Genomic DNA, 10,213 nt, shown 5'->3' with positions numbered 1-10,213 from the left:
AGCAGGAGGAGGAGGAGGAGGAGGAGGAGGAGGAGGAGGAGGAGGAGGAGGAGGAGGAGGAGGAGCGGCGGCGGCCGGGGAGCGGAGGGCGGAGGAGACGGGGGCGGGCGCGGGGAGGCGGCGGGCGGTGCCGGGGCCGCGGCAGGGGGGGCGGTGGGCACTCGCGGGGCCGTGTCACCGCGCACGGCCGGGCCTTGCTACCCCCCCAGAGAGATCAGAGAGGCCCCTTCCCCGGCTTCACCCCTGGCTTTTACCCCCTCCCAGCTTTCACAGCTGTCACCGGGCTGCGGCGCCCAAGGGGACGTGGCGTGGCTTGGCTTCGCGGGCCGCTCGCCCCCGGCGCTGCGAGAGGGAAGAGTCCACCTTTCCGAAGGGATTTGACATGTCCTCGTCGGTGCCAGACGCCTCTGTTTCTCCGCAGGCGGCAGCTCCTCTGCTGGGAAGCGTGTTTTTGGCGCCCAGATTTCAGTGGCACGGCCCCCCCCGTGAGTCCTGAGGGCGGCTGGAGCAGGGAAGAGCACCAGGTAAATGTCGCCCCGTCGTCTCCCGGCCGAACCAGCAGCCCTTTGGGATGGACGCGAGGAAAAGATGGATTGGAAAATAAAATAAAAGCAGCACCCCGGCACGGGGAGGGATGTGGGTCTCTCTTGTACCCAGGTGGGAAAGCAGTGGTAGAAAAGAAAAGCGTCAGGGAGATGGAGGGAGGTGTCTGAGGGAGCAGCAGGTGGCTGGGGGGGGGCACAGAGGGGGACAAGAGATCAGGCCTGAGGACTTTTCTTTGTAATTTTCTTTCTACAGCAGTTGCCTGGGCTCGTGCTGGACTCAAAAAACTCAAGGATGCCCGGAGAGCGGGAAGTGCCTCTGTTGGTAGGAAATGGGCTTTGGAGCAAGTGCATAATTGGGAATGGGCGCACGATCACCGTGAGCTCATGTTTCTCTCCCAAAATCCACGATCCACAACAGAAACTTTGTGTCTAACAAGCCAGAGGCTTGCAAGGGGATTCCAGAGTCATGGAGTTAAGACTGTGAAGGATTCAGTGAATCCTGTGAAGGATTTAATACCTGCATATTAAACAGTCTCCTGTTACATCTGCCACCACTGTGGGAGTCAAACATTAGGGAGTCCTAATGCCCATCCGAAATAATTCCATTTCCCACCCTATGTTTTAAACTCGTGTCACTCCTCACTGAGGCTTTTTAACCGAGGAGGGTTCATTTTCCTCCTGTCACCCTGACAATTCCCCATCTCCATCCTTTCCCAGGATGCTGAGCATAGAGTTACATTGGACAAACATGGATCAGTTACGTTGATTCGTTTTGCAGAGCCACACATGTCTGATTTAAAAATTCTTAAGACATGGATTGATCAGGATCGGGATGTTTTTAGTCAAAAAAGCGCATCAGTGTTGAATAAAGGCCCTCCCTTTAACCATTATAGTTTGTGGTATGTATCTGATAAGCTTAGGAGACAGTTAACAAAGTCCTTGCAGGTGGATGCTGCTCCACGAGTGGAGCAGTGTGGATCAGGCAACTGTTATCCCAATCCATTTGCAAGGGAAGAGGAGTGAAAATACCATTCTGGAATTACATGGGGCTCGGAGGTCACACTATTAAGCGTTAACTAGATAATGTTCGCGTTAACTTGACAATGTTCACCCAAACAGACGTGGTGGAACAGGTGGAAACGCCCCCATGTCAGCGGCTCTGCTTGCCCTCAGCCGCCATGTTGGTTCGGGGGCGGGAACACCAGTTTTGTTCGCGGCGCTATGACACAACCCCGAGATTGCCCCGAGACCCCTTTCAGGCCGGTTCAGAAGCGAACTGGAGGCTTTTAACCAGCCCCCGGCAAGGGGTTACCCCTCTCCGGGCAGCGAGCACACGCCAGGAGAGGGGGAAAGCGCACCCGCGGAACGTCAGGTCCAGGGCACGACGGGCGGGGGGGCAGCATTAAAGGGAACACCGTCCTCGGTCTCGGGGAGCGAGTTCCGCGGGGAACGCTTTGGGTGCTGCACCGCGGCGGCTCGGCAAGATGGCGGCGCCCAGCGCCCGCTGCCTGTGGAGAGGTGACGGGGTTGTGCCGAGGGAGCCGGGGGTGCTGCCGCCTCTCCGCCTTCGCCCACCGCCCTGGGGCGGCCCTGGGGTCCGGGGAGGGCCTGCACGGGCGGGGCAGAGGTAGCGGGAGGCCTCGACGCCTGTCTGAAGCGATGTTTGCTCTTCCCCCGCAGCACTGGCCCCGCAGCGCGGGTGGGTCCGCGCCGGGCTGGAGCAGCGCCTCGCCGCCCCCACCGTGGTGAGCGCCGCGACCGCCCGGCCCTTCGCGGCGGCAGCCAAGTGAGTGCGGGTCCGGCATCCCGGGAGGCTCCCTCGGCCGCGGGGGTGGTGGTAGCGGGGTGTGTGGGGCGTTCTTGGTGTTTGCAGTGTTGCTCCAACAGCCCAGAGGCCTTGGTGGCGTAAACACTTGTCATAAAGAGTATCACGGTTATGGGGAAGGACTAAGCGGGTGTTTTTGAGATGTGCTTTTGGGAGCCGTGGCAGGGTTACAGCATGAAGGCTGCTGAGCTCGTGGGCTCGGTTTCAAACACTTCCTCGTCTTCAGTTTGCTTTTTAGTGTTTAATTTGTTTCCTCTTTAATAACACAGCGTGACTCGGAGAAGTGAGAAGGACCTGAGTGTACAGGAGTGTGAACAGTGTTGTACACCGAGTGTTCTGAAGTGCTGCAGGCTCCGTTGCCGTGGTTAGACAGGAGTGGAGTGTCTAGTTGCTAATTTTTAAAAAAACATTTTAATATTTTTTTCCATGCCTTGAGACCCTCTGGAAATAGGAAGAAGGGTGAAAATTGGGGCTGGTGTTTAACTGCATGCAAAATGCTGCAGGGAAGGGAGGAGAAACCTTTTTTATAAGGTGTGACTGCTACAACAAGAAGAAGAGAAACCTTGCAGTTGTTCCTTCCCTGTTGGATTTTCTCAGTTTAGGCCAGCCCAGGTGAAGGCCAGCCCAGGGGGTGTGTTCCCCTCATGCTGGTTTTGCTTTGGTGCAGCAGCAGGTCCTTAACAAGTGACACACCATGTTCTTGACAGGCCGAACTCTTCAACTGATGACCTAACAAGGGTTCTGGTCTTGGCTTGTTTTTTTGTCTTAGACCTGCCAAAAAAGGTGCCCAGTGGACCAGGCAGGAGAAAGCCAAGGACAAGCCCTCCCGCCGGCGGCGGCCGCTGATGACCAAGCCCGTGGACGACGTGTACCTGACGTGGCTCTACCGGCGCCCCTTCTACGACCTGGAGCAGGCCGTGGGCATGCTGAAGAAGTTCCAGCAGCTGGACTTCACTCACCCCAAGCAGTTTGTCTATATCAATGTGTTCCTGGACATGGCCCTGAAGAAGGTTAGGGCTGGAAGGGTGTAGGGATCTCGGCGGGGTTTTTTTTTTTTTAAGGGTTTAAATCTGCTCCAGACTTTGCACTTGCGTGGTTTTGCCAGCACACCTCGCTGTGCTTTGTTCTGGGGTCACTGTTTCACTTCTTCACCTTGTTTGGATTTGTAACTTGCCCTCGAGTCACGATTTCTCTTTGGTTTTTTTACTGTTTTTTTGATTCACTTCCTAGAAAAAGCTGGATCCTTTCTCGGGTGCCGTCGTCCTTCCCCACCGCTTTACAGATGAAGTGAAGAAGGTTTTGGTTTTCACAGAGGTGGGTGAGCCTGGATTAACTTTATTTGCTTGTGTTTTATGTGTCCAGAAAACTCCTGCAGCTGTCCTTTGCCACTTAATCATCCTAGCAGAACAGACTTCCATATATCTGTATGAGATAGTCCAAAAGAATCGATTTTTGTCCTGAAGCAAAAGCTTGAGCCAAAGTTTTTACAAAAATGAAGCCTTTTTGGTACAGACTAATAGGTACTACAGCTGTTCATAGCTATGTTTTTCTCTCAACAGAATGAGCAAGAAGCTGAAATAGCTCGGGAGAGTGGAGCTGAGATCGTGGGGGGACTTGAATTAATGAAATGGGTATTGGTTTTTATTTTGATTTTTTTAAGAATTATATATATAGCCTAATTTAAACTGTGTTTGGGCCTGGGGAGGGGAAGAAACCCGATGTCCAGTAAACTCCAGCTTACCAATGTGAAGAGTGAGGGATGGGTTTGTGTGCTCAGACAGCTTTGTAGGTCCACTTGTGTGCTAAATACATGGAATTGTTTTTGTTGCAGATCTTGGAGGATGAAATCCAAGCAGATTTCTATGTGGCTGTTCCTGCCATAATACCCAAGCTAGTACCACTGAGGAACAAACTGAAACGGAAATTCCCCAGCACCAGAAAAAGTAAGAAGCGATTCTTCCTCGCAGCTCTCAGTTGCTGAGGAGGATTTAACTCTGGAGGTGCCACTGAAAGGTTTTTTTGACGAGGATGTGTCATTACATTGAGTATTGGACTGTATTTGACTGCACCACTTGTTCTGTCTTTGGCAAAGGAAATTTTAGGAATCCAGATTTGTGCTTTTCTCCTACAACAGGCAAATCTGGGATTAAAACCAAGATAAATTTGCCTGCTAATTACCCTTAATTAATCCTCATGAATGAGGAAGGAGGGAAGGTGGAAACTGTTTCTATAATACCCCTGAGGACACCACTGTCTTGTTTGTGAAACTGCATTTTGGAGCAGAGTTCAGCTGCCTTAATTAATTACCACTTTACTAATACCACACTTATCTGTGCTAATAAGCATCACTCTTTTTGCCTTTTTTTGCCTTTATTTTTTTTTTTAAATAGATTCCCTGGGCAGTGATATTCCCAAAATGGTGAAGCTCTTCAGGGAATGTCACGAGTACGCCGTGCAAGACGAGAGTGTAATCAAGACAAGGATAGCCAGGGTGAGTTGTATGGAGAGTTTTCTCTCCTGAGCAGAACTCAAGTTAGTATTAAAAGAAAGGGGGGAAAAAAAAGATGTTTTCAATCTGTTGCCCGAGATTTTTAACCATGTTCTTTAACTGACCTGGGAAGGAGATGGAAATCTTTGTTGTGCAGCATCTTCAGCTGGTTTTAACCTTTTTTTATTTTTTTTAAGTAAATGAACTATGGGTTTTTAAGTCCATGGTCAGTATGGACAGAAGGATGAACAAGTCTTTGCTTTACTCAAATAATTAATGACTTTTAATTTTGATAACTGTAGTTCTGGACTGGAGCAGAAAGAACTGTGTTACACCCGACATATAACATTAATTTCTGCTTATTTATTTATTTTCTGTGCCCCAAACTGTGTGTTTTTTTATTTTTCCTTCTGGCTTGTCTCTTTTCAATCCTGCCTGTTGTTTAGTTTTCCTCTAACTGATGGTGGCACAGGAAGGAAGGGTACTAAACACCTGATCCCGAGAGAATTGTTCCAAACTTTGAACAGGGAGATAGCTGATTGTGTTCACACCAGGATTTAGTGTGGAATGCTTGTTTGGAAGCTGGGATATTTAATTGGGTGTGGGAGCTGTGTTGAAATACTTGAAACCCTCTGAGCATTGCCTGTCTTCATTGTGGGGCTGTTAGTGGGATTTTGAACTCCTTAACAGGGAACATGGAGAAGGAAGATCTACCCAAGTGTAGGATAAATAAATACCCAGTGTTTTCAGGTTTACTCATCTGGGCTTCAAGTACTGCCATGTCTAACCTGGCATTGTCCTTTTCCAGCTGGATATGCCTACTGAGCACATAATTGCCAATCTAAAGGCAGTTATCCATGACATCTGCACCTTCAAGCCACCACCTTATGGTAAGGAGCTGCTGTTCTAAGGTGGGAGTTCAAGTTATTAGCAAACAAAACTAAGAACTGAGTGGTTTTAACTGATTGTCATTAAGTGACCTTTCTATTCCCAGGATATTTCCAAAATTTCTGGGGCATCTGCTTAGCTGGAGAGGAAGTGGTGGTTCATGAGCATAATTTTAGGGAAGAGTAGCCCTGTGTGAGCGAAGAAAAGAACTTTTTATACTAATACTTGCCTTGTGTCTGCCAAAAGAATCATCTTGCACCTCTCCCAGTGATGCTGTTAATAGTAACTGCTGTACAGAGACCAGACCATGCCTTGAGGAGTCCAAATAAAAAGCATAAAGAGTTGGTTGACTTGAAATATAATAAACAGGTGCAGAAAGGGGTGGTATTTTTGTTCTGGATGATTTTAAATGTGAATTATGCCAGCCTAGTTCAGTCATCTGGTCTTGGTAGCATTTCTGCTGATTAGTGATTGATTCTTGTGGTGGGCCCTGATGAAAAATATTTCCTGTTTGTGGGAAGCAAACTTGCTAATCTTTACAACAGTGGAGTCTAGCTGTGCTTTGCTGTCAATCATTTACAGCAACTAGTTATCAATAACTTAATTAGTGGTGTTTGTTTTCTAGATCCCATTGTGCAGAGGTTGGTGATCAGATCTTCAACCAGTGAAGGTTTGCAAGTGAACCTTGATGGAATCTTACCTCAAGTGGAGAAAGCAGAAGAAAAGGAAGAAGAAGAAGAAGAAAGAAGAGCAGATGATGAGGATGAAGCAGAAAAACCTGTCCAGGAACCCGTTAGTACCTGAGGTCTTTCCTTGTAGATCTGACGGATCACGCTTGGGAAGCAAAGGGTGTCGTTCAAATCATGCTCTGTGGAAACAAAAAATAAATGGAACTCGTGAATTTCACTTCCAATTTCTGTGTAGCAATGTCACAAACAGGAGCCTGTTGTCAGAACCAGGGATTTTTTTTTTCCCTAAGGAAAAATTGAATGTGTTCTGTGGGAGGAGTAGCCATGCACCCTCTGTCTCAAACGATGCAGGTTCATCTCTGTGTGACTGAATCTATGTCCCTCAGAGAATCCAGGCAGCTCATGGTTTGCTTGCACTATCCCAGGCAGAACTGTACTTACAGTATTTTGGGATGAATCCTGCCTGAAGCTCCAAGTGTCACTTGTCTATTTTCCATCATAGAGGTGGTTCTTGAAGGGCTTGTGAACAACCACTTGGGATAAGTGGATCAGCCCGTCTTGGGTGTGCTTGGAACGTGAACTGATTTCATTCAGTCTGTGGAAATTGCTCTGATTTCTTATTTTTCTTGCTTTCCTCCAGCGCAGTTCTTAAATATACACTGGCAACCAGATGTCTTTCCCTTTTTTTTTCCCGTTCTTACCAGGAGGTGGCGTTCCTGCTCTTCCCTCCCGTATAAACGTTGGAAAAAGAATTCTCCTTGGGTGGTTTGTTTTTTTTTTAATGTTAGTAAAACTGTACCCCCAAATGTAAGATGGTTCCTAAAAGGATTGGCTATTTACAATAGGGATCCTGTTGGATGAGCTGATCCAAATCTGGAAAGGTTTGTGACTTGAAGTCATTCCTGTTATTGGAGGCAGGGCTTGTTTTTCCAAGAGGTTGCTCAGATATGTCTGCATGGAAATTCTTGTAGTTCCCATCTGAAGCATTTGGCTGCTGTCAAATTTGGTGCTGTCAGTCAGGGAGCTTGGAATGTTCCTGTTAGGCCACAGTGATAGATTATGGATTATGTGGGGTGCTTTGCTCAGAGTTTGATCAAAAAATTCTCCTTAGGGGTGTGGAGGAAAGTTTCACACTGACTAAGTAGACTTGCTGGGTTCTATGTGGAAAAAGCAGTGCCAGTGCACTTGGGTGTCCATCTGAACACATTTTCCCTCCTTCCTTTGTTCTGCACAAGTTTAAGTTGTAGAGTAAAGCTTTTTTAGCTTCCTAATACTGATGTCTAGGAATTTCTGGTCTGGAGCACCAGTTTGAGAAGATAGGTGAGGGTAAGTAATTAAGAAGAAACTGTTTTTTTTTTTTTTTTTTTTTTAATTACTTGAGATTTGTGGAGTTTTTCCCCTTTACCCTGTGCTTTAAATAATTGATTGTACAGGTAACTAGTGGTTGTGTGCTGGCAGGTCTAGTCCATGAGCAAAGGTAGTCACTTAATCAGCCTGCACAAAAGGCTTGATTACTTCTGACAAGTTTTATCTGGATGTTTTTTTTTCTAGTGAAAAGAAAATTAATCATGTTGCATAAGCTCCTCATCTACAGCCTGTCTCCCTTCATTAGCTCATGTACAGCATCCTCTGCAAGTACATCCCTGATCCTGCCACCTTTTTCCTGCTTGGGATTTGTGCTGAGGACGAGCAGGAAACGTGAAGCCACAGGGATGTGCTTCGGGACCTGGCTCTTGGTGCATCCCAGCTGGATCACCAGCGGGTGATCAGCATTCTGAATTTTAGCAAAAGGTAGGACACTGTTTTACAGGAAGGCTGTTTCACCCTGAAGATCACGTTTTGTGCCTGTGTGTAAGCCAGGAGTGTCTTTATTACTAAGGGATTACACACATAAGGGATATTATGAGGCATTACAGTGGATATGTGCTGTTTGTGACCCCAGAGGAGCAGTGTGAAGGTAAGTTACCTCTTGGTGTGGAGAAGCAAGCCTTGTGATATCATTTGCATAGGTTTCTTGCTCTCTTCTCTGTTCTTTTGGCTAATTTCCAAGGCTTTAATATCCCCTATGGAAAAAGACCTGCCCTTTTTGGTGGATTTAAAAAAGTGATGCTTGAGCATAAATATGCGGGTGAGCTTAAATCGGAAGCTCTCAGACTGCTGAGTGTGCTCTCAAAGAATAAAAGTGTGTGGAATAACAAAGTTCCTGCAGAGATCTGCGCTTGGAAAATTTGAATACTGTGGGAATGCTGTAAATCTGGCCCTCTAGAAGTCAGGGCAGCAAGAGAAGTAGCTCATGAACTCTGCAAGTTTTCGGGTGTAGTTCTGAATACGTGCTGGTAAAGCTAAAGGGATAATGCCCCTGGTCTGTGTGGTGCTGAAACGGTGTTGTACATTGCTGGCTTCTAGAAATCACAATTTTAGAAAAATTTTATCAAAAAAAGGGAATGCTGCAGTGGCTTTGTAATGCAGATAATGTACAGTGGCTTTTAAATTTATTTTTTTTATCTGGAGCTGCTGTTATTTAACTGAGGAGAGGAGCAGGAGGTGAGCTGGGATTCACGAGGAGAGCACACAGAAACATTTGCCCAAACAAGGAAGAAATTGTCCTGGAAGCACGTGTGCAGCTCTGGGGAATGCAGGGTTTAGGCTGACACAGCCTCAACCTGGACTTGTACGGGAATTCATTGCACTCCAGAAAACTTGGAATCTCTGTAGGTCAAACTGAGTTCACGAGGCTTTTGCTGTGAGTTCTGCCACGGAGGTGAGGTTGGAAGAGGAGGGCGGGGATGTTACAAATGCCACATCCAAAACTAGCAGGGGTGAGATGTTTTTAGTGCTGAGCTGGGCATTCCGAGTGATTAAATATGATGACATTTATGTCCTGCAGTACCGTTGGTCAGTGTCAGCTCCAAGACTGCTTGGAAAACGAGGAAAACTCCAGTCTTCCCAAACTGCCAGGTACTGGAGGATGCTGGGTTAAGTTAAAATACTACTGGATGTGGTGACTCTGCAGTGACATATTGTTTGGGTCACTGGCAGGGCTGGACAGGGCTGTGGCACTTGGAACGATCGAAAGATGGATTTTATATGTTAATAAGTTAATGAACCCTCTCTGTACTTGGCTTTTACTGTCCCTTGCTGGTGCTCCTTTGGGTTTGGTCAAGTTGTCCTGAGTTTTGCTTGAGGAGTTAGAAGGGAATAAGGGCCTGTGCATTTCTTCCTTTCATCATTTCTGCCGTATCTGAAAGGAACATGAAACACTTGTTTGTATAGTGCTGGTGCGTGCAGAGATAGTTGTTATGTCTCCCTGCTCCTATTTTTATAAAGAACAACCTCCTGCTAATAGCTAATGAGTATTAACTTGAGAAACTCATCATGCAAATCGCTGCTTGGATCTTGGAGCCGTGCCAGGCTGCACATTTTGCATCTCACATTTGTTGCTGGAATTCCAGCACGGTGATTAAAGGCATGCAATCCTGAAAAAAAAAAAAAAAAAAGGAAATCTGACCTCCAGCTTGGAGTTCAAGATGGTAGTGTTCATTAGGAAGTGAATCAGAACTGAACAGATGGAACTACCACGAGGAATTATTATCAAATTGAGCTGCCATCATTGCATTTAATCAGGAGATGAAGGCAGCAGCAGCCCAGCTCTGTACAACTGGCTGCTATGTGGGAATTGGGATACTGCTATGAAACAGGAACACTGAAATTAGCTGGGAAAAAAAGGTGATTTCATTCATGGACTGGTAAAACTAAGCTCACTTTTTTAGTTCCTTTC

General features: G+C 47.0%; 1 protein-coding gene and 1 long non-coding RNA gene across 2 annotated transcripts; both read left to right on the top strand.

Moving 5' to 3' along the window:
* The first annotated feature begins 95 nt into the window (after positions 1-95).
* On the top strand, positions 96-1,435 carry LOC135412620 (uncharacterized). The gene is made up of 2 exons (XR_010429791.1): positions 96-524; positions 799-1,435. It is a non-coding gene; the product is annotated as an uncharacterized LOC135412620 (long non-coding RNA).
* Positions 1,436-1,664: 229 nt separating this feature from the next.
* Positions 1,665-6,652, top strand: MRPL1 (mitochondrial ribosomal protein L1). Its single transcript, XM_064651367.1, has 9 exons — positions 1,665-2,063; positions 2,226-2,331; positions 3,140-3,380; positions 3,601-3,684; positions 3,930-4,001; positions 4,202-4,313; positions 4,761-4,861; positions 5,667-5,748; positions 6,372-6,652. Exons 1-9 carry the CDS (start codon positions 2,030-2,032, stop codon positions 6,548-6,550), a joined length of 1,011 nt encoding a protein of 336 aa, XP_064507437.1. The 5' UTR covers positions 1,665-2,029; the 3' UTR covers positions 6,551-6,652.
* Positions 6,653-10,213: the final 3,561 nt, after the last annotated feature.

The sequence above is a fragment of the Pseudopipra pipra genome, chromosome 4, assembly GCF_036250125.1.
Source record: "Pseudopipra pipra isolate bDixPip1 chromosome 4, bDixPip1.hap1, whole genome shotgun sequence".
Taxonomy (NCBI): domain Eukaryota; kingdom Metazoa; phylum Chordata; class Aves; order Passeriformes; family Pipridae; genus Pseudopipra; species Pseudopipra pipra.
Note: the sequence above shows the minus strand (reverse complement) of the source record. Positions and strands in the feature narration are given on the sequence as shown.